The 27,993-nt window shown below is 43.8% G+C and overlaps 2 protein-coding genes and 4 non-coding genes across 13 annotated transcripts; 5 read left to right on the forward strand and 1 right to left on the reverse strand.

Moving 5' to 3' along the window:
* Positions 1-2,936: 2,936 nt before the first annotated feature.
* Positions 2,937-19,430, reverse strand: NAA25 (N-alpha-acetyltransferase 25, NatB auxiliary subunit). 5 transcript variants are annotated; one of them, XM_058158442.1, is made up of 24 exons: positions 19,302-19,430; positions 15,715-15,800; positions 15,094-15,232; positions 14,389-14,507; positions 13,805-13,879; positions 12,770-12,877; positions 12,486-12,564; positions 12,080-12,191; positions 11,472-11,561; positions 11,115-11,284; positions 10,298-10,410; positions 10,001-10,211; positions 9,615-9,704; positions 8,681-8,861; positions 7,941-8,040; positions 7,274-7,425; positions 6,734-6,859; positions 5,550-5,793; positions 5,299-5,422; positions 4,984-5,049; positions 4,170-4,267; positions 3,955-4,065; positions 3,626-3,772; positions 2,937-3,250 (listed from the first exon to the last, which is right to left on the reverse strand). In XM_058158442.1, exons 1-24 carry the CDS (start codon positions 19,381-19,383, stop codon positions 3,128-3,130), a joined length of 2,946 nt encoding a protein of 981 aa, XP_058014425.1. In that variant the 5' UTR covers positions 19,384-19,430; the 3' UTR covers positions 2,937-3,127. The 5 variants fall into 5 exon arrangements, 4 of the variants coding, with proteins under 4 accessions (XP_058014425.1, XP_058014424.1, XP_058014426.1 ...); XM_058158441.1 differs by having other exon boundaries at positions 14,389-14,522; XM_058158443.1 differs by lacking the exon at positions 19,302-19,430 and adding an exon at positions 17,410-17,751 and having other exon boundaries at positions 14,389-14,522.
* On the forward strand, positions 19,342-27,928 carry LOC131185683 (uncharacterized). 4 transcript variants are annotated; one of them, XM_058158445.1, is made up of 5 exons: positions 19,342-19,591; positions 21,897-21,998; positions 22,637-22,711; positions 27,136-27,240; positions 27,556-27,928. In XM_058158445.1, exons 1-5 carry the CDS (start codon positions 19,342-19,344, stop codon positions 27,648-27,650), a joined length of 627 nt encoding a protein of 208 aa, XP_058014428.1. In that variant the 3' UTR covers positions 27,651-27,928. The 4 variants fall into 4 exon arrangements, 1 of the variants encoding a protein (XP_058014428.1); XR_009152210.1 differs by lacking the exon at positions 21,897-21,998 and having other exon boundaries at positions 19,454-19,591; XR_009152211.1 differs by lacking the exons at positions 19,342-19,591; positions 21,897-21,998; positions 22,637-22,711 and adding an exon at positions 24,853-25,336.
* LOC131185912 (U1 spliceosomal RNA) lies at positions 23,357-23,520 on the forward strand. The gene has a single exon (XR_009152252.1). It is a non-coding gene; the product is annotated as a U1 spliceosomal RNA (small nuclear RNA).
* LOC131185918 (U1 spliceosomal RNA) lies at positions 24,413-24,576 on the forward strand. The gene has a single exon (XR_009152258.1). It is a non-coding gene; the product is annotated as a U1 spliceosomal RNA (small nuclear RNA).
* LOC131185921 (U1 spliceosomal RNA) lies at positions 25,469-25,632 on the forward strand. The gene has a single exon (XR_009152261.1). It is a non-coding gene; the product is annotated as a U1 spliceosomal RNA (small nuclear RNA).
* On the forward strand, positions 26,829-26,992 carry LOC131185919 (U1 spliceosomal RNA). Its single transcript, XR_009152259.1, has one exon. It is a non-coding gene; the product is annotated as a U1 spliceosomal RNA (small nuclear RNA).
* Positions 27,929-27,993: the final 65 nt, after the last annotated feature.

Consider the following 27,993-nt stretch of genomic DNA (forward strand, 5'->3'; position numbering starts at 1 on the left):
GAATGTCTGTTTAGAGGGTGCAAGTGTTGAACTCCACAACCCCCCTTCTAATAATGCATTTAGGCTGCAGAGAATGGGACTTAAATTGCAGCCAGCCAGCCAGCCTGCCTGAGACCTCCAACATCTGTCTGTCCGTCCCCCCCAACGCTTAAAAGACCCTTTAAATGGTGCATTTTGGATCGTAGCATTGAAAGCAAAACTCCTGAAGATCATAAAGCCTCTAGGGAGGTGAACCCTTCCCAGTCTGAAAGAAATAAAAAGGCACAAGAAAAGTTGGTTATAAAGAAACGAGGTTTTTTTTATAAATTATAAACCCATTCAGTTTACAGCAGATTGTTAGCAGTTTTATCCTTTCATATTTCTGTTGGTTGAGGTGTTTTACATAAGTCACAAATTAAAAAAACAGCAAATCAAAGCAGCTCCACAATGAATAGAATCGGTAGCCGAATACCTCTCCTTTTTATAGCTCAAATAAAGAGGCAAAACAAACCCCATGATTCAATTATCAGAATTTCAAATATAAATTCAATTTCTAAATAGTAAGAAAATGATTTTTTAAAAAATGATAAACCCTAAACTTCCAAAGCTGGAAGGGGAGCACAGTTGCAGGATGTTGTTCTTCCTCAAAAGGAAACTTGAGTTAACAGAAAACATAACCCAAAGATTTTCATTACTTATTTCAAGCTTTCAGCTCTTTTTAAATACCGGCCCAAGTACGTTGACCCACTTCCACCAGCCTTGAACAAAATAATGTCACAAATTCAGAATTCCACATGTTTGTGCAAAAGGGAAAACACCAGCACTAGTTTCCAGCAACTTCTCTCCCCCACCTGTTTTTTTTTGGGGGGAGGAGGGAGGGGTTGCATCTTCTCTGTAACAGAAGGAAATCCTAAGAAAACCAAGCTCTCGAAGACTTTAACAACTGAAACAAACAGAAGTATCTCCCCCACTTCCCCTACTTGATCAAACGAGGAAAGCTTTGGAAATGTTTAAAAAGGCGATCTCAAAAGTGAAGGATGGCATGAATAGTCAATATTTTTTAGAATACTTTTTGGATGAAACAAAAAATGGTTTGAGGAAGGAGCCTGTTGGGTGAAATCACCTTAAAAAGCCAAGAATCATGAAATGCTCTGACGACGGGGTTTCACAAGGCTATAGCCACCAATTATATTTACAAAACAGGCATTTTGGAAAAAACAATATATTCAGAACTGATGGTAGAGATTCCATCCTTCCTTAAAACATTCTTTAAAAGTCTTTTAAGTTGCTTCTCAACTGAAGCTCAAAAACATCTTTCTAGAAATTATTTTATTGGAAAAAATAATGCATCTACATATTTATTCTGCCCTTCTTTTTCTCAGACTATATAACAAACCCTGCAGGAGTCATGTTTTTGTCCAAAAATCACCTCCACTGTGTGGTATCTCAGTAGGATACGTCCACAGCAGGTTCAGGTGAGGCTCCTTATTTCTCACGGGGCAGGTAAGGCTGCCTCTAGAACAGGTGAGAGCCTCTCCTGGGGCAGGCGAGAGTGGACATTGAGAAGACAAGCTGTGGGGAGGCCATCAACAAGCTGGATGTGCTGGCAGACAGCAATAGGTGAGGCTGACCACCCACCAAAGCCAAAGTCTGGATCCTGGCTAATGAGAAAGCAACAGTTGGGGTTACCTTTGCTTACCTGACTCAGATGCTACCTGCTTATCTTCCTGGACATAAACTCTACGTTCAAGGGGGTTCCTTTCTATCTGGCTATTGATTGTTGTTTCGGAAGAAACAGGAATGCATCCCCTGGTTTTTAGTACCCACTGGTTTAAAAGAAATACAATGGTAACCAACTAATCCTCTCAAGTAACTCAAAAAACACCAGCTTAATGGTATCACAGAAGAGTGAAACCTGCTAAGATGTGCACAACAAAAGCCCAACTTCTTGTCAGTAACCAAGACTGGCCACGCAGGAGCGCAAGCTCTTTTTTCATCCAACAGCTCTGCATGTCAAAACGCCAAACATTTGAAAACCCCCCATGGCTCAACAGGTATGGTTGCTCCCAAATTCTGTTCCGAATGCGAGGAGGGTGGGAGGATTTGAAAGTGGTTGGAGTTTTTTATTCTCCATTCTTGGGTCCCATCCAAAACCCACCTCGTACACATCATTCCAGAAGGGATTCGGGAACGCTTTGAAATGAAGAGAAATAGGAAAAACTGTGGTTCAGCTCAACTCAGCCAGCCTGTCTTGACATGCAACTCTGAGAAACTGGAAGAAACATCAAGGCACCACCGCACAGCTTTAGACTTTAAAATAACAACAGCTCTGTTGAGGTTTTTTTTGCTACCAATTACGTCGATCACCTTTTACCTGATTCCTATGGAATTCTAGGTCCAGTTGCATTTCTAAACAAGCTTTCCCATTTTCTTGGAAACAACTGGAATAGGCTTCCAGTCAGAGAGCACCGTTCTCTCGACACTTACAGGGTATAAAAAAAAGGAGGTTTGAAGCTGGAACCGACGCTGGTCCTCTTTCCAACCAATTCAAACGGCTGAAAGGGAAGTTGCATACATAAAGGATTGTATGTTGTAGAGCAGATCGTTCAACAGTCAGATTTACTTGGCTGTGGCAGATGCAGGAAAGACCTAAGAGATGCTCAGGGGGTCCACAGCTGACCTTAAGCCTGGTCATTTGCTTCTCTACTGCAAAAATGTGCACGCAAACGAAATGCTGTGGGGAGGGGGAGGTACAAATTCCTTCGGCATAGGCTTCATGTTGGATTCTATTGCTGCTTCTAAAGAGCTGGGAGCCCCCCCCCCCCGACAGTTTCTGAAAAATTCCCTCCCACAGCCAAAGGGAGGCGCAATGGGTTAGGCCGGGGATCTAGAATCTGTTGCAATCTGCTAATGAACATGTATAAAAGTGGTCTAACCCTGACCGTGGAGGGTCCCTGTTTCCATTCTTTTAATGTACAATAATTTAATCAGCTTGAATATATCTTTTTAATACATAAAAAAAAGTTTGTGATCAAAGTCCTTCATGCATTTATGAGGAAGTTCCAGATTTTAACACAGAAGGGATGGTAGATGTTGCTTATTTGACGCCAATGCTTCAATCTGGCTTTCTGCACAAGGAGGCATTTCATCAAACCTTTAGATTTTTTATTGTATCAAGTCTCTTTTTCAGCAGCTCTCCAATTTCTTGAACCGCGTGCTGGTAACTACTCTGGACTTTCCCTAGCGCAGTCTTTGTAAACTTCTTTTCTTCCTGGATAAAAGAAAAGGGCATAGATAATAAATAATCAGAACTCAATCGGACTGACTCTTGACTTATTCCCATAAAAATCTCCAAATAATGATAAATTTACATTACAAACACAATCTTTTGAGTTTCTAAGAAGAGTTGCTGGTAAATTAAAGGAAGAAAATAGCTTAAGGATGCATGGAGTTGAACCAGCCAAAGTATTTGAGCGAGCCATCTGCTTAGGAACTTCAGACTGGTATGCCAGCTTTGACTTTTTCCACGCACAAGAAACATTTTAAGCAAAAAGGCAGGGTAGAAAAATGAACAGAAAGAACAAGATAAATTCTGACTATAGGAGTGTGGAGAGCACTTATTCAAAAGCTACGTACTATTTCTTACCTGCAAGAGTGAATTATTGTCTATGTACAGCTCTTCAAGTTTAAGTGCAGTTAAATTAATTTCAAGCCCTTTGAGGTGATCTATCACGTTGGAAGTGAGCGTCTGGAGTCCAGAAACATAATCTTGGAAGCTGGTGAACACAGGAGGCTATAAAGATGTGCGAGAGGGGAAAATGTAAAAGGCCTTCCTTGGTCTGTCCTCAGTTGTTCAATGAACCGCATAAAGAATTTGCTCTCAATAATCAGGAATCAGAAGTCAAACTGTGGCTTGGGGGGGGGGAGGAGGAGGAGGAGGAAGAAAGAAAGAAAGAGCATCATGGTGTAGCCTACCATGGCCATGCTGCTTTCTTTTTTCTTCTTTTTCTTCTTCTGCAGGCTTGACTTCCAGGGCCGGAGGACGGCATCCGAGTAACTGCAGACCCACAAGACGATGGAGATGGTCTGCGAGGATAAGAAGGAGGAGTGGGGGGGGGGAGAGGCGCTTTAGGGGCGTTGGTGCCTTTTGCAGCAAGGCAGGCGGGGTGGTTCCGACCGCCCACACTCACCTCCACAAAGAAGACCAGGTTTTCTAAAATATTTGGATGGGTTTTGAAGCTGCCCTCCTGGATTTCCAACAAATCACCTTTGCATTTATTGACCTGATCTTAAGAAAAGAAGGAGAGGGAGAAACGAGGGGAGGAAAACGGCTTGTGGATATTTAAGTCTTTTGCAAAGCGACACAGACATCCCTCCCTTCTCTTTGCATCCATACAGATTCTGGTCCCTTTTGCTGAATTATGGACGTTATAACGGATATTCCTCCCAGAAATAAGACAAAGCCGTAATGGTCCATGTTGCTTATTCTCAGAGCCCGATGCTCTGAAGCAGAGCTCTTCCTTCCCATCTGTAAAATGGCCACATTCCCGTAAGCCACAGAGGGTCAAGCTCTTTCTGTCCTCTCCTTCTGCTTTTTCTCATTCAGCATCTTTGTAACTTTCCTCCCCAACTCCTGCAGGAGGCAGAACCAACATATGCCAGAAGCGCAAACTACTGGCTTAAAGAAAATGTTTGAAAATAGGCTAAGAAGGCCGGGGCAAATAAGATGTAATTGAAAGAAAAATACCTAAATAAGTTAACTCATATGGCCTTTCCTATTAATGCTGCATACTTTCCTAACATTTAACCTGAATAATCAGAAGCCTGCCTTGTATTTACACACTGTGGGTAAAGATATCCTTCATAGTTCTGCAGAGGTGCTCTATGAAAGCTAGCTCTTCTAGGAAAGGGAGCCCCCAAAGCAGGTCCACAAGTAAGGAAGCAGGTTTGTCAAGTCTGAAGCAAGTCAGAATTCTTGGGGACTTGTTGGCAAAACTGGCATACCTGTTAGTTGCTCCAGTAACGATTTCAAACGATTTCCTATTCGCTCTTGAATTGCCGTGGAATCTTCTGCAAGTAAATAAGGGATCCAATTGTTTATCCAATTAGAAGAGGTTTATCGTAAATACACAAATAAAGAAGGGGGGGGATGTTAGAGTAAGCAAAAGGAAAATGCAACTGTGGCACAACTCAGTTATAAAAGTTGTGGACTTCAACTCCCAGAATCCCCCAACCAGCAAAGTTGGACACTCCTGGACTAATCCCCTATTTCCCACTCTCTCCCTCTAGCCCCAAATTGAAGGAAGTTGGAGGGCTTACCTAAGCCATTGGTATCTAATTCATAAATTTCACTAACTAGATAAAACAAGCTGATTTGGGACTGGCAGCTCCCACTGTCAAAGAAGCTGGCCATCCTTGAAGGAGGGGGCCCGAGAACCGGATACTGTGGAAGGAGAAACACGGCGTGTATCACATACTTTCCAACACAAAAAAAGAGAAGACGATGTTATTTGTGATCTAACCCAATTTGTGCTGTTGTAATCGGTTAGCATTCTTTCCCTGACCTATACCTGAATATTTTTCTGTAGAAACCACTTCCCCGATCTCACTGCATCGTCCAGCTGCTGCAGGAGAGTCCGGACGGTGTCGATCTTGGAGGAAACGCCATTCTCAGTGCTTTTTTCTGAATTCTTTGGCTGGCTGCTATGGCCAAGAGCTGGCAGCCCACTTATTAACCGTAATGTCAGGGACCGAATCTGCAACCAGGTGGTCTCTTCCTCCAAAGAGTATTTTCTGTGCTCTTCAGAAATATTCCTGAGAGAAACGGAAAGAGGGAGAATTTAGATCCAGAAAACGATTCGCAAGCTGCCTATTTTTTTTAATCTCTATTTACTGAAACTTGGGAGTCTAACTCAACATTTGTGTTGTCCCTTCCATCCACAAACTACAGTAAAACCTTATTTTAACAGATCTTTTGCGAGTCTGAGGGAGGGAAATTAAATTAAAACCAATTGGATAGAATAGAATAGAATAGAATAGAATAGAATAGAATAGAATAGAATAGAATAGAATTCTTTATTGGCGAAGTGTGATTGGACACACAAGAAATTGTCTTGGTGCACATGCTCTCAGTGTACATAAAAGAAAAGATACATTTGTCAAGAATCAATAGTCAAACAGACCAAATAAGCAATCAAATCATTTAGGAAACAGTCAATATAAATCGTAAGGATACCAGCAACAAGATTACAGTCATACAGTCATAAGTGGAAAGAGATTGGTGATGGGAACGATGAGAAGATTAATAGTAGTGTAGACTTAGTAACTAGTCTGACAGTGTTGAGGGAATTATTTGTTTAGCAGAGTGATGGCATTCGGGGGGAAAAACTATCCTTGTGTCTAGTAGTTCTGGTGTGCAGTGCTCTATAGCGTCGTTTTGAGAGTATATGTATACCATCGTGTTTGTCATTTCTTTTGGGTCATTATGCAAATGATCCAGAGCACAGGGTTGTCTGGACTGTTCTGGAAACACCCAAATAGGTTCCTGGGTGAAATCAGAAATAAAGAACTGCCTTCTGAATGGAGCTCTGGAGCTTATTCTTAACTGGATCTATTCTAATCTAGGGCGATCTATTTATTGCCGGTGGCTGGATAAAATACCTAGTGGAAAACCTACACTGTCCCTGGATATATTTCCATTTCCCTTCAGATCGTATAAAAGATCTACCGTCCAACATAAACGTCTTCTGCTTACTTGTCTTTTGGGTCCCAGTTAAATAGGACGGTGAGGTCTCTATTATCTCTCAGGTCTTTCCAGGGAATGTCATCCTCTTCCAGATTTAGGCCCATGGATTTAATACTTTCTTCCAAACTTGTTGATCTGGTTCATGAGGAACCGAACAGAAATGCTGGGTTAGGCACTTAAAAGAGTTTGCTCAGGATTTTTTTTTTCTTTCAATGTGGCCATCGAAAGTCTCCCGACTGCAAGGAAAAACGCGTCAGGTGACGGATTTTGTTCTCATCAAAAGCTTCCCCCTCTTATGAAAAGAAGCCAAAGATGCCCAGTTATGTATGCAGGACATGAAAGTGGACCGTTTTCAGGGTGCTGTCAGTTTCCTGGATAGAAAAGAGGGAACCCTGTTTGGGCTTGACTCAAGGTATTTCAAGCGTGGCTAGGAATCCTCCTTCCATTTTTTAACAAGGGTTACCCATCTCTGCTACTCAAACCTGACCCAGTTTTGCCGCCTTCCCAGGAAAAGCCCTTGCAGCATTACAGGCGTTTCTCTGGACTCACATATTGGCTTCCAGGAGGAGGTCCAGCAACATCCGTTCTGTGCGGACTTGTGCAAAATGAAGGGAGGCGTTTAGCCTGTTCCTGAAAGCGATGAACTCTGGGATCTTCTCAAACGCACCGTATTTATAGGCCTGAATGATGTATTCTGAGGTCTGTAAAGGAGACACAGGAGGGCCTCAAGGCTGGAGGACAATCCAAGGGGGACTGATTTCTATGTGACGTCTGACTGGGGGGAAATGTTCAAGAGGCTCGACCCAATCCTCGGGGGGGGGGGGGGAGTTCTGCCCCCACTCTTGAGACTTGCACAAACTTTCATGAGTTTGGTTTTAAGTTCAGCCTTGAAACTTGCTTTCACAAGCAATTGGGGGGGGGAGGAGGAAAACAGGAAGTGCTATTGTCGCCAAACTTAATTAACCTCGCAGGGCTGACACAAGAACAGCTGAGGAAGTATGGCCAAGTGCTTGAAGGTTTGGAAATTATTTGTTAACTCAACCACAAGTGCATTCCTCCTTCCCGCCCTTCGGCTTCTCCTACCGGGCTCTGAGTATCTACGTGAGGCCAGGCAAAGGGAGAGGAATGGTGGGAAGAGCCGGCTCTGGCTTCAAAGGACTCTGCACATGGTCTCCCAAGAGGAGAAACGGAGGCTTCCTCCTGTTCCCACACTTACATCTTTCTGGTTGGAGTGGAAAAACCTGAGTGCAAAGTTGCAGGATTGGGACGCAGCAGCATAGTGCCCAAAAGCTGTGGCATAGCGGGTCAGCATGTATCTGCAATGCAGAACCAACAAACCAAGAAATCAACGAACGATCCTCACAAACTGTGAAAGCTGGCTCCTGTCAGGCCTGGAAACCAGCTGAATGAACCAGTTTTCCCAGCTGAATGAGCGTCACTTTGGGGTACCCCTGCCGTTTCTTCCCATTATTACCCCAAGTAAGGGAAATCCAGGCCACGGTTTTTAAAGGGGGGGGGGGAACGCCCTGCAGAGTATGCCAAGAGCTAGTATATTCCAACGAGACTCTGACTCTATGCCTAAGCAAAACGTTCATTTTGACTGAAGAAGTTACTTGAATACGTAATGAATCATCTCAGTTTAATAAACTTTGGTTGTTACCAAGATATAACCCTTTTTAAAGATACTTTTGCCTGGATGATGGTGTCTTTATTTACATCTAGGAACACTCAAGCAAGGAGATAAATCAGAAGTTGCTCCAGAAACTTTAAAGTCCTTCCCGCAAAGGGGCACAGCAGCACCTCTCCCTGCCCCAAGACCCCCACAGGACCCTTTCCAGACCTCTGGCGAACAGAGGAGAGACCAGGCAAATGGCCCCCTTCCCTGCCCAAGACAGCAGCTCCACAAAGCGCCCCATTGTCCCCCACCCCACCCAGGAAGAGAGGAGAGTTACCCACCCAATGGTGTCATGTTGTATGTGCTTGGCATCTAGGCTGGAGTAGAGCTCCACCACCGGCTCAAAGGCCCCCAACATGCAGTAGATTCGGATGAGCAGCAATTTGAACTGGGCGTTGGAAGGGCTTGCGGTCAACCCTTCCTCTAGCAGAGTCAAGCACTGCCAGACCGCCGATTCCTCGCCTGGGGGGAGGGGGGAGAGAAAGAGGGTAAAAACACAGTTGTGAAGCCGCGAGCGAGAAGGTAAGGAAGGGGCTCTGAAAGTCCGTGAAGCCAACTTGTTTAAGCGACTAATTTTCCTTGTTCTTCTTCAAAGCTGCATTGCATTCATAACGAGGGAAGAAATTCCAAGATTCAATATGGAAAGAACACCTTGATGATGTCCCCAAACTTCAATCCTTCTGCTGCTTTAGCAGATAATAGGTTCGTTCTAGTCTTATGTGAAGAGCAGAACGCTTTCTCACTAATTTTTCCATGCCACACATCATCATCATCATCATCATCATCATCTTTTAACGACCCCATAATCCCTTCCGGAGTGGAGTCCGGGCAACTGAATGGGAGCTAGCAGTGTTTACTGGCCGGATGCCCTTCCTGTTGCCAATGTGGAGTTTTGTTCAGCAGATATATTCTCATTGTGCCGAGAGAAATATCTGCCTCTACCTAGGATCGAACTCACGGCCTCCTGATTGTGAGGTGAGAGCTCCACCTCTAGGCCACCACACCACTTTTCTATGCCATGCGTAACATAGAAATTTCTTGAGCTTCACCCACTGACTTTTATATGCAACAAGACAAATTCCTTGTGTGTCCAATCACACTTGGCCAATAAAAAAATCCTATTCTATTCTAGTCTATTCTATTCTATTCCTATTTTAGCTATGACCCTCCCCTTCCAAAGTCATTTCTGATCAGACAGGTGTTGTAATAACATACCTGCTTCCAGCCAGAGGTCAAGCAGCAAATGAACAGCAAGCAAGCAGTAGTAATCTGAAAACTGTAACTCTGTTTTCAAACAGGATTTTCCTGGGGGGGGGGGGAACAAAGCCACAAAACAGAACATTTTATGCTTTCAAACATGAGCTAGCTTGGTGAAAATGCTATTTAACATTTCTTGCAGGTTTACTTAAAATGCTAAATTTCCAATTCTCCAAAGTCAAAATGTAACAGCGACCAGATTTAACCAGCAGGGCTAAAGAACTCGCAAGTCGGTCAATGATGCTCTAGCCCTCCTCAGACAAAGGTTTAAACCCAGCCGGTGTAGGCAGATGGCCAAGATGACAAGACTCCACTAATGGCCAAGAGCCCAACAGTCTCCTCACCAAAATCCAATCCGTGCCGATAACGCAGCATCAAGTCCTGGACCGCTGCCAGTTTTTGAGCTGTGTCATCCATGGTGTGGAAGAGTCCAAGCAACCGTGTCAACTGCATCACACACAGGTGTTGTTGTAAAGCTTTGATATTAGCTGGGAGCGCAAGCCTGCCTTCCGGCGGGACAGAAAGGGGGATGACCCCCAATAACTGGTTGATGAACTGCAAACAAAAGGAGGGGAATCTGTCAAACACAGCCTCAGGAGCCCAGGATGCAGGAGGGAGGTGGGAGTTGCCAGCGATGCTACCTTTGTGTATTGCGCTGATGGAAGGAGGTCGACGAACACCTTGAGATCTGTAAAGCAGCATGGTTTGTCCCCAAACATCTTGAAATACTGGAACATGAGTTCTTCTGGGTTGCCTAATAAAGAAAGAATCAGCAACTGAAAAGCAGCAGAGTCAGATTTTGGATTGTAAAACTCTCCTAATATTCACGAGGTCTCGATATGGTAAATAGCCAGCAAAGGCCCAGAAATTTGTTCAAGAGAGCCCAGTTAGTCACCAAACTGGCTTTTGGGGGATTCTGGGACTTGAAGTCCGCCCATCTTAAAGTTGCCAAGTTTCAAGAATGCTGATTTTAGGATTTAGTTAACTAACAAACCCTTTCCTTGGCAAAACCAACCAACCATCTAAAAAAACAAAAATGGGAGGCGAGGAAAGACAATGCAAGCATCTTCACCATGTGACATTAAAAATACAACCCAGGAACTCTCTTACCCTGGGGCAATTATTCCCCTCCTTAAAAAAAACCAGTCAAGCTACAAAATAATGTAATGATTCATTAGGGTTTTATTCTTCTTCTGAGCACTGAGGAGCTCGAGAGAGATGTGATAGCACACCTTGCGCTACTGCAACTCAGGGGAGCCTCAGCATTTGCACATTTATCCACCTGCAGGAAAACTGCCAAGATTTATAATAGAAGACAAGTTGTCTCCCCAGTGACCTGTGGATGCCTGCAATTCTTGTGCAGAGTTTACATCAGCTGCTGCAATCCCCTGGCCCCATCTCCCGCTTGTGCCCCCGGCCCCAAGAGGTTCATTCCGGCATCCCTGCAGCTGCCCTTACCCAATTTCTGTTCTTCAGGATAGCCTCTGTGCCGCAAGCGGCTGATCAGCTCCAGCTGGGCCAGGTATGGTCCCCGAAGCGGGCGGGCGCTGTTGGACTCGTGGATTAGCCTCTGTTCTATGAACGCGACGGCCTGCTCAGTGCTGTGATGCACGTCTCCTTCCAGAGAACTGAGCACAAGAAGGGACATGATATTCAGTACCTCCATTCCATCTCTCTCTCTCTCCCTCCCCGCCCCCCCACCTACCCCCTCTTCTCCTGCCATTTGTTCAGCTCCAGAACACAAATTTCTTCCTCCTTCCTCTTTGTATGAAAGATTCCCAGCCTCTCAAAGCCCTCCAAGAGGAGAATACTCACTGCTCTCCTTCAGCGGGAGGCGTCCAAGCCATGCCAATCAGTTGAAAGAGGGAATCGAAGTAGATCATGTAGAACTGCCAATCATCTGGGCTAAAACAGGAGGAAAAAAAACGAGGGAAAGAAAAAAGCTGAAGGGCAGTGGAGAACGCCCTTCTCTTTTGTGAGCATTCAGAGTGGACCTAGCAGGGAAGGAAATCAAAACCGTTTCCTGAAAGGAAGACAAAAGTGCCTCCCCAGCCTCAAATGGCTGTGAAGAACGCATTGCATGGCTCGTCTGAATGTCGCAAAAATAAAGTGCGTGCAGATGAGGGAGCCTTTGAAATGGCAAAGGTAAGTTAGGGAAAGGGTTGCTTGTTAACAAGGCCCTACAGGGATTGGGTGGCGGGTCAAAGAACAAGAAAGGTCAGGCTAAGCAGTTCTAGATAATAAGATGGTCGCCTCCAAGTATAATTTGAAAGGGGGGGGGATGTTCCAAACGAAGAACAAAAAGGGAAGATAATTGGGGGCCATCTAATGTTTTTACTAGCCTGGGAAACATCACGGCAGCCCAAAGGATGCAGAAGGGCTGCCCAAGGTAGAGCCCAGAGGCCCCGCCTACATTTCCTTACTTTTTAAGCAGAAGTTTTCTCGAGAGAGCGTTGCACTCTGGCCATTTGCCCAGCTTCCTGTACATCTCCATGCACTTATTTTCTCTGCTCTGGAGCGCGCTGGTTAATTTGTCTAAATGTAATACACACACACACACAAAATGAAAATTCACATAAAGAGCATGTTGATTTCAGAAACAAAATCCCCTTTCATTCAGCAAAAACTGGGCTGCAGGGAGCCAGGGAAAGTTTTCTGGGGTTTAATTTCAAAACCACCCAAGATGCAAAGTATCTGGCACAAGCACACATTTGTAGATGAGGCCATGATAAAAGCACCTCGTTTTGCAAACTGAGGCAAAACTGAACTGCAGACAACCCTCCGTGTGACAGATTACATCTCTTTAACAAAGGCACTGGAAATTTTTACCTCCCAATTTTCCTCTCACAACATCTAGAGCTTCTTGGTATTTTTCCAAACGTTCTAGAATCATGTAGTAAAGTTCCACCTAGTAGAAGTGGACAGCAAGAGGAAGAGAGAAGTCAAGAGGAGAGAGAGTAACTTGCCACCATTAGCTCTATTAATTTATCTTCGGGGCTACTCTTTAAGAAAGGAAGAGATATTTCTTGGACTAATAAATTGTATCATAAACTAAAATCATTTTATTGCTAACTGATGTTGCGCTTAAATAGAATTGGAAAAAAAAGTCTTACTTCTGCTTCAGCTTCGATTTTATCTTCTTTCACCATTTTTTCTACCATCCTTTCAGCTAGGGGTAAAAACATGGTTTTTGAGAGCTTTTCATCCTGCGCAGATATTGACTGCAAGAAAAAAACAGATAGAACTGCCATATAGAGAACCAGCCCGCCATCCGGCTAACATAACACTGTTGGTTTCTAGTTTTTCTCTTAGAGGAGCCAAAGCAAGCAAGGCGAATCACACCCTTCTTTCCAATTCACCACAGGCCCAATCCAAAATATTAAGTCGGGTGAAACACTCCAACCAACAAGAAGAGCAGCCAGCCAAGTGGCTGCAGTTGTATGCTCATTATTCCAGAAGAGCAGGGACAGGTACCTGATCCCAAGAGATCCACGGATGCTGACGTCCCACAAATACAATATTTTTACAACTTTGTAAAAATAAATGAGCCACACTGTGTAAGACTCTGGCCATTCAGCTGTCCTGATTGCTTCAAGTGACAGTCAGTTATCAGGTTTCACTCCTTTTGTCTCAAAGGATTCAAGTTTCCTTGTAAATCCTCAAGCTAACATACGAATCTCAGGCATCAGTTCCAGAATTCAGACGTTCAATGGAAGTGAGAGAGAGGACAGCAATATGAAGAGTTTCTTTTTCCCTTTTCTTCATCTCAGAAGAGGCTGCAGGTAGCGCTCACCATCTCTACTTATGTATGAATTTAGGGGTCTGCAGAAGACCCTTGCATTTCTCAGTAGAGAAACGGTATCACTTCACAGCACATTCTCTTCCAATTTATTGATCGAATTGCACTATGAAAACAAGATTTAATGTAGCCCAGTCTCAACCTAATTCTGGAAACTATAAACTCAACCACATGCGATCTGTAGATCTGGAAGACCCCAAGTTAAGAAAGGCTGTGCCGCTGTATGACCACCTGTGCTCACAACATATATAATCTATCTCTAAGATCTACTTAGCATTTTCACGCATTTTGATGGGAAAGTCAACCAACTCCAAAGACAATTTACTCTCCTCTGAAATGTGGTACCTACCTGCATTATTAAACTCATGACGGACCAAAAATAGTATGGGTTTTTAGGGACAATCTTGTAAAGGGCCATTCCAGCCTGGAAAAGAAGAAAACAAAAATCAAGATGACATAGAACTTCACAGAAAACAACCCGCTGGCCAAAAGCTATAATATTCTAGCCAACGGTGGCTTCTAAGGAGAGTCTTTACACAATCTCAGAGTGTTTGCTGACAGGAAGGGAATGACTGATGGAGGCTCCCTTTGGTTACATTTTGGACTGCAGAATCGCAATCTAGATGGGCAGGAGCTGCCACAACCCTCTTCTGCCTTCTCTGCCCTGGCCCGAACTGCCCCTTTAGGTATTTGGTTTAAGAGGGAAGAGGAAACAGCAATCAAAACTCTGCCATAACCCGACACTCCCTGATGTCATATGAATGTCCTTCCAAAGAAGAAAGTCTGCTCAGGAGCCTCAGCAATTCCTCCGGCTAAAAGAGGCGAAATTTTGCATTTCATGGGTGATCTGTGTAGAAGCAGGTGGGTCTCCTTGGAGGAGGGAAGCATGTTCCTTCTCCGAGAAAGAAACATGCCTATGATGGGGGCAAGTACCTGCTGCATCTTCTTATATTCTCCGACTCTTGCATAAGCCATGAAGAGATGAGAATGGTATTCCTCACTGCTGGGAACTTTCTTCACAGCTGCCTCGTAGAGTTTCGTGACCAGCTCAGCTGAAAGCAGATATTCTAAGCATTAAAAGTAGGCAGGTGAAGACTTAGAGCCCTTTCGTTATCCTAACAGGACTGAAAGATTCGGCACTATTTATTTTCTCAAAATGCGCCTTGAGACCTTCTCTTCTTGGGGATGGCACCCGTGACCCCAACTACCCCCAGAGGGCTGCAATACCTACTCTCAGCCGACAGTTCGAGGGATCAGGGGTTAACCACACTTTAATTCCCCAGAATATTTTGGAGCCGTAAAATGGGAGGTGTATGAAAATGGTTCCCCGGCCTAGAATTTGGCTTTATGCCACAAGCAACCAAAACAACCACCACCCATTAATTCAGAAATGGTTTCTGCTCGCCCCACCCCCCAAATAAATTTCAGCAAGAATGAAAAATAAACATTTCCTTGAATTAAAAGTTATAACTAAAGTCTTGGCAAAAATAGGATCGGGGGGGTCATTTTTGAGAGGTTCCCTCCTTCAATATACTGAAGAAGGGCTGAGGAGATGCACATGGATTGGAAGACTGTCTCAGGTCTTCTTTGAAGTGAAAATAAAGACCCTAAAGGGGTAAGAATAGGTGGGAAACGTACGCCGATGCATTTCTCGATACAGGATTGTCAATGCCTGCAAGGAATTGTCATCCGTGGGTTCAAGGGCTGCTACTTCTTGGGCCAAAGTAAAAGCTTCGTCTTGCCTCCCAGTTCTTTGCAGGCCAATTGCTTTCAAAACCTGCACGCAGATCAAAGGATATTTTAAGAGGCTTTGAGGTAACTGTCAATAAGAAGGACAGTCATGAAAAATCCCCTTCCAAGAATAATCAACAAAGAAATGGTTTAGTGGGTCAAACGTTAAATCTCAGAAGTGGAACACCAACTCTGATTTACCTTAGGACGCTAAGCCATGCTGAGGTGGACAAATACGTTAAAGAAGAATTACCTACTTCAACAAACCGGAGCTTATGATCAACATGGCAAAGGTCACCTCACCGGACAGGAGACAAAACAGGAGCAACAAAGGCAATGTTGCAGAGGGGGAAAAACTGCCCCACAAAGGATGACTTCAAAGCTTAGCTTTAAAATCTGCACCTCTGGTTGTCCGACTGAGCCCAACCCTTTCTAGGGAGGCGACAGGCAGAAAGCAGACTCTGGCCCTTGCTTAGTCAAGATTTAAGAAAAAGACAACTTGACAAAATAAACTAACTGTGAGCTCACCTTAGCACAGTGAAGATCTCTGTGTTTTTTTAGCAGTTTGTCTGCTTGTTGGATTGCCATTTTATTATTGCCATTATCAAGATAATCTAAAGAAAAGAAGGGAGAATTACTACAGACTATAAAGTTGAGAATCAGCTCCCCCCTCCCCCACCCCACGGCAGGGTTTCCAGATGAGCTGGACTACAATTCCCATCCCTGTTGTAATGGGTAAAGTAACCGGAATGGGCTCCATCCAATACATCAGTAGGGCATCTTTCTTATTCTCCATGGAGAAGTTTTCTCGTTTGGATTAGAAGAGAGGGCAGCTCTTGGTTTCTGGTGGAAAACGAGTGGCTTCCTCTGATATTTGTTGACTCTTTGGTGGCTGCTTAACATGAGGTTCAACATCCTTAAATCTAATTCACTTTCACAAGCCACAGTTGGAAAGTGTTCGGTCTCCAGCTTCCAATCTGACTTGCTGGAAGAGAAACCAGCCAGAACTCCTAGGTAGGAGGGGTCCTTGATGCTCTGTTGAGCATGGCTGTTTTCTCCTTTATTGGTAACTCCTGGTTAATCTATCATACTGAAGAAACCCATGGGAGAAGCTCCTATGGCCTAAGCAATCTTGCTGGTAAAAGGAACCAAACAGGCTTTTTTCATGACCTAGCATGAAGGATAGACAATATGAATTCCATCTACGATAGATGCAAAAAGAGATTCTTAACAAGGAAACTTTATGGATATTTTGCCACCATATGAAAAGAGCAGAGAATTCAAAAGATGTGACGGTCAGCCACAACAAATTACTTCAAAACTATTAATTCAACTCCTTGAATATTAAGTATGATTCCCAGGCTGGATTTGAAAAAGTTTAATGAAGCTTCTATACAATACATCATAAATTAAAACAAAAAGCAAACTAACGCCAAGGGAAAAACTCCCAGCTCTCATTAAAGAAGGTATTAAATGAGATAAAATCAGAACTTGCTGGGACGTTACTTTAACTGTAAATGTAAATGTAATTATATCAAAAAAACAAAAATGACATGTGCCAATTAATACTAATAAATGCATTGTTTTGAAATATTATTCAAAATAATACTAAATTGCTTCCCATCTCTTTCAGCATTGTCTTTTAATACAGAATTTGTTCAACACTGTGTTTGTTCATATCTCCAATTTAGAAACATATCTGATATGTACATATAATCTTACGCATTTTAAAAACTGAAACCTACTTTCCCATTAGAGAGACTGACCGCTCAAAGATTATTTTTAAGAGGCACAGGCAGTTTGTCAAATGTAACATTAAGCAGTTCTGACCTAATTCTTTTGAAAAGAACCAAGTACAGACAAAACCCTGAAAATGCAGTTGTTGACTTTCATGAGAAAGGTAGAAACAGCCAGGATAGCTGGGCTTGTAAAGAGGTACCTTTAAAGTTTGCATTATCAGAAAAAATCCTAAATCTGCCCCAAAGCAATGCTTCTTATCTCTCCCTACTAGACTTTTTTTAAACTGACTTTAGGAAACACTGATTTTAGGCTGAGCTTTCTCTTTTTTGAGCCTCTCCTGCCAATACTACCTTTTATTCATCGATCTATGCAAAACTGCAAATCACCCTGTCCATTTTTAGTCAATAGGAAAGTGGCATTATGCAATACTGTACAAAGTGATTTTCTTAAGCGGCAAAAGTCATTTACTTGAAGCAAATTAACCTGATTGCTGCTTCTGAATGAAGGAAACCATTCCTCATGAGCTTTGGCTTACTGGGAGAAGCAGCGACAGAAGCTAGCACAACAGAAGTGAAATATGAAGCAGTCAAATCATCAAATAGTGTGGTAGGTATACATAACCTAAAGCAAAATAATAATTAATACTTGGACTCCGTTGGAAGATCACGCTTGTAAGAAAGAAGCCTTCAGGAGGAAAGTTGAAAGAACAGCTCAAGCATCTCACCAAACTATCCCAATCAAGAGATACATCAGAAATCTTGTATTTATAGGCCAGTCTTTGGAAAAGCCACCTAGGAGAACCAGACACCAAACCACCTGTCTTCTAGAACAGGGGTCCCCAACCTTGGCAACTTGCTGGGGTATTCTGGGAGTTGAAGTCCTCCAGGCTTAAAGTTGCCAAGGTTGGAGACCCCTGTTCTAGAAAGCCTGAATTGTTTTCACTCTTCTGTTTCTCATGGACCAAAATAAATACATTTTAAAAATATATTTTTCTTCCTTGTTTTTACTTCTTCATCAAACGGAGTAAAAAGAACACAGGTGGAATCCTCAGAAGTTCACCATGTAAGTTTAAAGCTATCTTAACACCCAGGGCACTCCGGTGCATGTTCTCACAATCAAAGAGGAAGTCCTGCAAGAAGCTAAACTTCATACCAATTCCTGTTTCTGCAGATTTAATAAGATCAGGAAGCCCCTATCCCCATTCCTGTATGAATCCTGCCTCAGCCCTCCAAATGATTTCTGGATGGTGCCTTTTCCCTCCAAAAACTCTGTACTTGGTTAACAACCCCTGAAAAATGTGGGAAGGTTGTGTGTGTGTGTGTGTGTGTGTGTATTTGTTTTCTGAGGTTTTCGAGGGTCTTTGGTTATTCGGTCCTAGAAGCACAAAGCTGATAACACCAGCCTGAAGATGACGAATGAGACTTCGTCAAAATGTCACCACTTCCATTTTTATGCGGGAGAAAACCCGAATAACCAAAGACCTACATACATACATATATGTTTTCGTAGGTTTTATAGCCATACACAAACACACACACACACACATATAGGAAAAGCAAAAATACTTTAGGCATGCTGCATATTAATAGAACTAAAACCAGCGCTTTTGAGAGCCTGGCCCGAGAATCCTTTGCAACCCCCTGCAACTATATTTATGAAAAACTTTGTTTCATGAGGACATGGGGGTCCATCCCAAAAAGAGGGGCTGGGTGGGTTTGTCTGCTCCCCAAAGGCTCGGATATAGTACAATTATAATAGAATAAACAGCATTGCTGCACCTTGAACCCTCCCTTCTTTTTTTGGGGGGGTGGGGGGTGGGGAGGGGGTCTCCATGATTGCACCAGGTAAAAAACTTTACAAAGCTTTTTCCAGGTTGTCCCCTCCACCCAAAAATCTTCCCCAATAAGGATACTGAGGAACGGGGGGGGGGGGAGGGGAAAAGAAGAAGGGGGGGTTCCTCTCTCCCTCACCCCAAATTAAGGGTTTTGCTAACCCCCCAATTTAAGACGGCTGAGGGGAAGATTACTCCGAAGGGCCCTTCGAAGGCACCTCCATCCCTCCTGGTGCAAAACAAAGCCTAAAAAGGTGGAGGGTGGGGGGGGTCCCGTCCCACGAGGGATGGAGGGGAGGGGACCCCCTTTAGGTGGCACCCCGATGTCCCCCTCAGGGCGCCCCTTCTCTCCCTCAGGAAAAGCCCCCCCCACTCCCCGAGAGCGGTCTGCTCCCACCCCAGAAAGACGGGAGGGTCCCGGCTTCAGGCGCGGCCCGCGGAGACCCCCGAGGGGCCCGGCCTTCCCCTCCCTCCCTCCCTCCCTCCAAGCAGGCCCGGCGAGGCGCGTGAGGGAAAAGGCGGGAAGCGCGCGCGCGGGGCCTACCGTAGATGGGCCGCAGGCGCCGGTCGTTCGGGTCCTGCACATGGCCCCGCGCACCCGCCGCTGCCGCCGCCGCCGCCGCCATGATGAGAGCGCAGAACCGCAGCGCGCAGCCGCCGCCGCCACAGCCACAGCCACAGCCGGGCCTGCTCGCTCGCCTGCCCGCCCGGCCGCCTCTCCTCTCTCACTCTCCCCCTCTCCCCCACCGACGCCTGGCGGGGCGGGCCGAGGGCGGGCGGGAGGCGGCGCGCCAGGCCAGGCCAGGCGAGCCCGGGGCACAACGGCCCCGCGAGGTGGGCCTCCGACCCGCCGGCCTCGCGTAGTCGCCCCCTCAGGCTTTGCGGGAAGGCCGCCGCGGCCTTGGAGTCGTCGGTGCCTCAGTTGCAGTCTTTCGGGGGCGGTGGGGACGGGGGGGGGAGAATCCCCTCAGCTGTGGGTCGCTGAAGCCCCCAGGCTGTTTTGGATGTGTGAGGAGGGGCCGTCCCCTCAGCTCTGATTACTGAAACGTTATTAATATTATTAAAGTCAGAGCGATATTTATGAAGGCCATCAGTTAGTTCCCCAATGTGGATATTGGGGGGGTGGGGAAGAGTTTGTCTCCTCCTCTTATAACTATGTTCTATCTATCTATCTATCTATCTATCTATCTATCTATCTATCTATCTATCTATCTATCTATCGTTATATATAGTTATATATAGTCATATATATATATATATAGTTGTAGGTCTTTGGTTATTCGGGTTTTCTCCCACGTAAAATTGGAATTGTCTCTGCAACGTTTCGACGAATTCTCATTCGTCATCTTCAGGCGTCAGCTTCGTGCTTCTGGGAGCAATGTGTGATTGCAGCTGTTTCTTTTTTATTATTATTATTTACATTTATATCCCTCCCTTCTCGGAAGACTCAGGGCGGCTTACATTGTGTAAGGCAATAGTCTCATTCTATTTGTATATTTATATACAAAGTCAACTTATTGCCCCTCCAACAATCTGGGTCCTCATTCTGGTCCTCTCAGACCAGAACTATCGCCAAAACTGAACACTTTAACAACAGAATAATCAGAGAAGCCATCGAGATAGAAAAACGCCCACACAGCATGAACAAACGAGATGATACCTCCCGCCTACCAGCCATTTGGAAACCCGCCCTTATTGACAAACGAGTCCCTAACACGAGGAATGACACCAGACCCACACTCACGAGGTCCACACAGGATGTCACCACCACACATCCACCCAGAAAGCAGACCCAAACCCACACTGATCATGAAGCACAACCAAGGACCAGAAGCCAGACCGCAGCTGCAACATTAGCCATTTCAAACCCCTCCAATCCATACATGCAGCAGACTGACACCCACTATGAAGATGTAGCACGACCACGAACACGAAGCCAAACAACAGCAATGCAGCTCACCAGCTCAAATCCCCCTGCAACTCAGACTAATCTGAGCACAACCAAGCCCCCACCCAAACAGGACACACCCCCAGCCAATCAGAGCACAAAAAACCCCCATCCAATCAGAGCACAGCCAAGCTCCCACCCAATCAGTTCAAACCCCCACTAGCAGTTAAAAAGGAAGAAACAGCTGCAATCACACATTGCTCCCAGAAGCACGAAGCTGAAGCCTGAAGATGACGAATGAGACTTTGTCGAAACGTTGCCGAGACACTTCCAATTTTACGCGGGAGAAAACCCGAATAACCAAAGACCTACATACAAACACCCGCGAAAACCTCAGAAAACAAATATATAGTTATATATATATATATAAATAGTTATATATATATATAACTATACAGTGCTCAATGAAGCCCACCAATCCTTAAATCTGGGTCTGTGAGGAGTTATCCCTCCCTTGAGTATTATTGTTAGTATTAGCTATTAGCTGAATACTAATAATAATAGCTAATTTATGAAAGCCACCAACCGCTAATTTCCCTCAGCTGTGACTTATTATTATTATTATTTGGCTAATAGCAGTATTTCTGAAAGTCATGGATTGCTACATTTGAATTTGTGAGGGCTTGTTCCCTCAGCTTTGACTATTATTATTATTTATATTCAAACAATAGCAGTATTTACCAAAGCCACTAACTCCTAACTTGGATCTGTGAGGTATTTATCCGCTCAGCTTTGACAATAATTACTCTCATTTATGAAAGTTATCGATTCCTAAATTTGGATTTTTGAGGATGCATCTCCCCAGCTCTGGGTCTCCTTCAAATGTTTAAACCCAAAGGTTCTTAACTGAAGATCTGTGAGGGGTTATCCGACCTCAGCTTTGATTATTATTTATATCCAAACAATGGCAATATTTATGAAAACCACCAACTCCTAAATTGACACCTGTGAGGAGTTATCCCCTGAATTGTGGCGGATTCTTCTTCTTCTTCAACTAATAGCAATATTTTTGACAGCCACCAACTTTTAATTTGGATCTGCAAGGGATTATCCCAAACTGTCAGGTTATGCCAATACTGGGCTCAATGGACAGAATATAAAATAGAATTTCCAACTCCTTTCTAGTCCAATGCTTTTTAGGATTTGGGGCAAAAATAAAGCAGTTTTTTCTCTGTATGGTTTTCTGTGCAGAAAAAAGCCTCGCCTGCCATGGTGATTCACCTGTCGGGATTGGGGAGAGCCAAGCTCACCTTCATCAGCAACCCAACCTTCTCTTTAGCTCCTGGAGGAAAGGTGGGGTTTAAATGTGACAAACAGATTAATAAATAGTCCAATCCTGGGCAGGAAATCTGAATAAGTCCAAACTATGTGAAAACTTCTGATGAGAAATGGGCGCGCCCTGATCAATACTTCCAAAGTGATAACTTTTGACAACCGAATTCAGCGGAAGATTCAGAGATGTGGCATGGTCATTCAGATTTCTGTAGGGTGGATGCACATTTTACTCTAGTGTTTCATGTATACAAATTTAAATAATAAATAATAAATAAATAAATGTTGTATGTTGAACACAGCCCCTGTATGAGGAGATCCTGCTTTTTGGGGTATGTGAGTCTTGCCCTTCACGTTCACAGCTGGATCCCAGGTCACAACAGTGAGAGCAAAATCCTTTATTAGGAAAAATCTGCCAAGCAGAATGACTTTTTCTTTGGATCGCTTTTGACATTTGCACAGGCAGTTTCTTTTTATATATCTCCTGCAAATTACATACATCAGCTGATTATTATTATTATTATTTTGCTTTGTTTTCTTTCAGGTTAAAGGACTGTGTTGTTTGGGTGGAAAACAATTACAGAAATACTGAATTAAGCTTGCCACCTGGTTAGGAACTGGAAGGTGACACTAATTTGAGTTTGCTTTTTCATTTTCAGAATCTGTTTCAGTTGCATCTTCCTCAGTGCATTTCGGTAAGGTCCAAGCTGAGATTTCTCCTGTGCAACAGACAGGTAAGATGAACTGGCAGCCCAGTAAAATGGCCATATGAATTTAGTAATATGGATGCTCAGCGTTTCTCAGCCTTAAACTCTAGGAATTAAAGTTCGTGCAGTTTAAAGTGGCCAAGGTTGAGAAACAGGGCTGAGATCTTGTCTGGTCTCCAAAGATTTCAGAGGAGATGGGTCAGTCTGAGGGTGTGGTGAAAACACCAGTATAATTCTAAGTCAGCTGGCATCATATGGACTGGAGCGTCTGATACAGCAGGAAAATTTCCCCCAAAATATAAAACAGCCTTTAAATGTGCAGGCAGGCCATCTTTTCCACCCAAACCTTTAAAAAATGCATTCAGAAGGCTAAAACATAAAGGATACAAGACTTTGTTCCTGCTGCCTGGCAACTCAGGCAGAAGACAAAGCAAGGCTAAAGTGGGCAGGTATTATATGCAGATTAGCTACAACATAGCATTGTGGTAGCAAACTGGGGAGGAGGATGGGGGCAGAAGAGGGATTTCCTTCTTGGATCCCAATCAGCAAGTCTGCTCTATAGTTACATGATTATCTCTGTTCTGGAGGACTGGAAGGTGCTGAGCTATAGTCACTGTGGGTGTGGGGGCAGGGGCAAGGAGGGGGAATAAGGCAGCCCTGCACCCCCAACTCATACTTACCTGGCAGGGGAGACACCATGATCATGAAGGTGGTTTTCCCAGGGTGAGGCTCATCCATTGCACTCCGGGTGTGCTGACCCCTGCGATTTCCCCAAATGCGGGAAACTCGACTGCATAATTTGTGGTAGTGGGGGACTGCGTTCGCGCTTTCCCCTGATCTTGCTGGTTCAAAAGACAGAAAAGTTGCATTTATCATTTGTTGTTTATTGTGTTTTGTGATAGTAATATTCTATGATTCTGTGATATTGTTCTATGATATTAAGCTACATGAGAAAGTGATAAGAATTTAAAATGGTGATAGTTTTCTTGTCTTCAGTGACAGCAGTATCTGCTTAAGTTTTCCTAAAGATTTATGAAGGAGCCAGTCTCTGTAATTTTATGCCTCAAGAATCTTTTTTATCTTTATCAGCAGCTAGGGAAATTGGAGAATTGAAGAAAAAAAGTAAGAATAAGAAGGTGTGCATAAATTCTCATCAAATACTTTTTGTCACATTTAGTCTGCACTTTAAAAAAATAGAAAAACTCGCCATCTGACAATGGGAAGTTGTCAATAGCAACAGTTCCCTCTTTCTTCAAGAAGAAGCCAAATAAGCAAATGATTGTATTGCACAATATTGTGTTGATTAAAAGATTAATTGTGCAGCGAGTAAAAGTAAAATACCTGAACGGTGACATTTGCTTAATTTGTGATTTGCACAGCCAGAGGGAAGAAGAGGAAGTGCAGAACATTCTCTGCAGAATCCAAGCACATGAAGAGATTTCGGTGGTCCCTCCCTCCCCTCCTGTGCCACCAATAGAAAGTGGCGTGACGATTGCAAAAGGACGCAGATAGACATGCAAATGATTGCATGCGAAGGCATTGTGGGATCAAAACCGGGGTGCAAATCAGTGCTGGCAAAGTACCCCAACACACTGTGTAAGCAAACTGGGGAGAGGCAGGATCTCAGCAGAGCCTTCCTGAGCTTGCTGGGGATTTTCTGGGGGAGTCACCATGGGCTTAGGGGCAGAGGCGAGGAGGGGCAGGGAGGCAGCCGTGCAATCCCAACTCATACTTACCTGGCAGGGGAGACACCATGATCATGAAGGTGGTTTTCCCAGGGTGAGGCTCATCCATTGCACTCCGGGTGTGCTGACCCCTGCGATTTCCCCAAATGCGGGAAACTCGACTGCATAATTTGTGGTAGTGGGGGACTGCGTTCGCGCTTTCCCCTGATCTTGCTGGTTCAAAAGACAGAAAAGTTGCATTTATCATTTGTTGTTTATTGTGTTTTGTGATAGTAATATTCTATGATTCTGTGATATTGTTCTATGATATTAAGCTACATGAGAAAGTGATAAGAATTTAAAATGGTGATAGTTTTCTTGTCTTCAGTGACAGCAGTATCTGCTTAAGTTTTCCTAAAGATTTATGAAGGAGCCAGTCTCTGTAATTTTATGCCTCAAGAATCTTTTTTATCTTTATCAGCAGCTAGGGAAATTGGAGAATTGAAGAAAAAAAGTAAGAATAAGAAGGTGTGCATAAATTCTCATCAAATACTTTTTGTCACATTTAGTCTGCACTTTAAAAAAATAGAAAAACTCGCCATCTGACAATGGGAAGTTGTCAATAGCAACAGTTCCCTCTTTCTTCAAGAAGAAGCCAAATAAGCAAATGATTGTATTGCACAATATTGTGTTGATTAAAAGATTAATTGTGCAGCGAGTAAAAGTAAAATACCTGAACGGTGACATTTGCTTAATTTGTGATTTGCACAGCCAGAGGGAAGAAGAGGAAGTGCAGAACATTCTCTGCAGAATCCAAGCACATGAAGAGATTTCGGTGGTCCCTCCCTCCCCTCCTGTGCCACCAATAGAAAGTGGCGTGACGATTGCAAAAGGACGCAGATAGACATGCAAATGATTGCATGCGAAGGCATTGTGGGATCAAAACCGGGGTGCAAATCAGTGCTGGCAAAGTACCCCAACACACTGTGTAAGCAAACTGGGGAGAGGCAGGATCTCAGCAGAGCCTTCCTGAGCTTGCTGGGGATTTTCTGGGGGAGTCACCATGGGCTTAGGGGCAGAGGCGAGGAGGGGCAGGGAGGCAGCCGTGCAACCCCAACTCATACTTACCTGGCAGGGGAGACACCATGATCATGAAGGTGGTTTTCCCAGGGTGAGGCTCATTCATTGCACTCCGGGTGTGCTGACCCCTGCGATTTCCCCAAATGCGGGAAACTCGACTGCATAATTTGTGGTAGTGGGGGACTGCGTTCGCGCTTTCCCCTGATCTTGCTGGTTCAAAAGACAGAAAAGAGAGCTTGGTTTATTATGCCTGTTGTTTCATTTGTTAGTTATCGCTGTACAGAGAAATCTTCCCCAGTATTTCTTTACTGATTTTGTAAGTTATCCTTATCAAATAGGATTTCTACTGGGAGTTGAAAGCAGCAGATTTAAATATATGCTCAGTTGGAAAGTGAAAGAATAAAGGCAGGAAGTCTTTTTAGCATTTTTGTCACCCAAGGGGAGAAGATTATGATGGTAGAGGGCAGAAGAGGCTGGGCTGCTGGATATTTCAGATGGAAAGAAATGTATCTTGATTGGATCATCTGCTGTTCTTTTTCAGTTTTTTGGTCTTCAGTTCATTCTGATGCTTTATTCTTTCCTTGCATGGCTGTATGAGAATTCTAGAGGCGAGGTGGCATAAATATTAAAAGGTAAATTGCACCAGACCTCTTAATATTTTTAGCTAGAGTTATCCAAAAGCATGTGAAAAGGGAGGGCAGACGTGGCTGTTCTGTTTCTGAACATTTTGGACAACAGAAATTATACTCGCCTGATAAATGGAGCTGCATCTTTTTGGAGGACCTCCTGGGGTTCTGTTGGATTCTCTGAAATAGAACATATGTTGATAACGATGAAGGTTGAGTCTCTGAAGCGAAAGTTCTTTACAGATCAAAGAGAAATGCTACTTTGTCTCAGTTCCTCCTTTAGTAAGCAATCCTGGGGTGAAATCTATGGCTAGACATACCTCTGTGAGAAAGCATAATAACCCAAAGAACGGAGTTATTTTAAGAGTGATCAGGTTACCCTCTAATGTGATCAAAAAGTAGCATGCGCCCAGTTGCTTAGGTTGATGCTGCCAGTCAGAATGTGGACCAGATTCCCTGCAGGCTGCAAAGGGAAAGAATCCTAGTTACCCCCCATTTCCCCCCTTCTGTATTGTGCCTTAGTGGATGCAGTCCGTTGCGTGACTGAGTGACGTAAGCACACATGCAAATATATGCATTGCAAGGCATTGTGGGATCAAAAGCAGGGTGCAAATGAGCTCACAAAGTACCCCAATACTCTGTGTAAGCAAACTGGGGAGAGGCAGGATCTCGGCAGAACCTTCCTGAGTTTGCTGGGGATTTTCTGGGGGAGTCACCATGGTCTTGGGGTCAGAGGCGAGGAGGGGCAGGGAGGCAGCCGTGCAATCCCAACTCATACTTACCTGGCAGGGGAGACACCATGATCATGAAGGTGGTTTTCCCAGGGTGAGGCTCATCCATTGCACTCCGGGTGTGCTGACCCCTGCGATTTCCCCAAATGCGGGAAACTCGACTGCATAATTTGTGGTAGTGGGGGACTGCGTTCGCGCTTTCCCCTGATCTTGCTGGTTCAAAAGACAGAAAAAAATTGTACTTATTTTGTTTATTGTGTTTTGCAATAGCAATAGAATACTCTTCTATGATATTGAGAATGATAAGAGGTTAAGATGGTGATAGTTTTTTTTTTCCCATTTCTTACCAGCAATATCTGCCTGGTTTGCAATTGATGTGTTTTTCCTAAAGATTTGTGAAGGAGCCTGTCTCTTTCATGCCTCAAGAATCTTTGGATTGCTTAAACAGTCAGCAGGTAGGAAAATATGAGAAAATAAACAGTAAAAAGATGTGCATACATTTTTATTATTTATTCAATTTTATTTATTCAATTTTTATACAATTATTCAATTTTTATTTTTATCAAATACATTTTGTTACATTCAGTCTGAACTTTTCCACTTATGACTTCTTCTTATTTCCACTTATGACTGTATGACTGTAACTTTGTTGCTTGTATCCTTACAATTTATATTGATATTGATTGTTTCCCAATTGCTTATTTGTACTCTGTGACTATCATTAAGTATTGTACCTTATGGATTCTTGATGAACGTATCTTTTTTTTTAGGTACACTGAGAGCGTATGCACCAAGTCAAATTCCTTGTGTGTCCAATCACACTTGGCCAATAAAAAAATTCTGTTCTATTCTAAACTTTTTTTAAAAAAAGAATAGAAAACCAAGCCAAGAGAGCAATTCAACAATTGAAATCACCAACAGCAGTTGTTTCTTCTTAAAGAAGAATTTAAAGAAGAAAATTATTGTGCATAATATTGTGTTGATGCAAAGGTTAATAATAAAACGAATTAAAAGTGACATTTGTTGATGTAAACTCTTGTTCAATAAGGGAGAGCTCAGCTTGATATTTTCTGAATTCACATGAAGAGATTTTGGTGGTCCCTCCCTCCCCTCCTTTGCCACCAATAGAAAGTGGTGTGACGATTGCAAAAGGACACAGATAGACATGCAAATGATTGCATGCGAAGGCATTGTGGGATCAAAAATGG

The sequence above is a fragment of the Ahaetulla prasina genome, chromosome 15, assembly GCF_028640845.1.
Source record: "Ahaetulla prasina isolate Xishuangbanna chromosome 15, ASM2864084v1, whole genome shotgun sequence".
In the NCBI taxonomy this organism is placed as follows: Eukaryota; Metazoa; Chordata; class Lepidosauria; order Squamata; family Colubridae; genus Ahaetulla; species Ahaetulla prasina.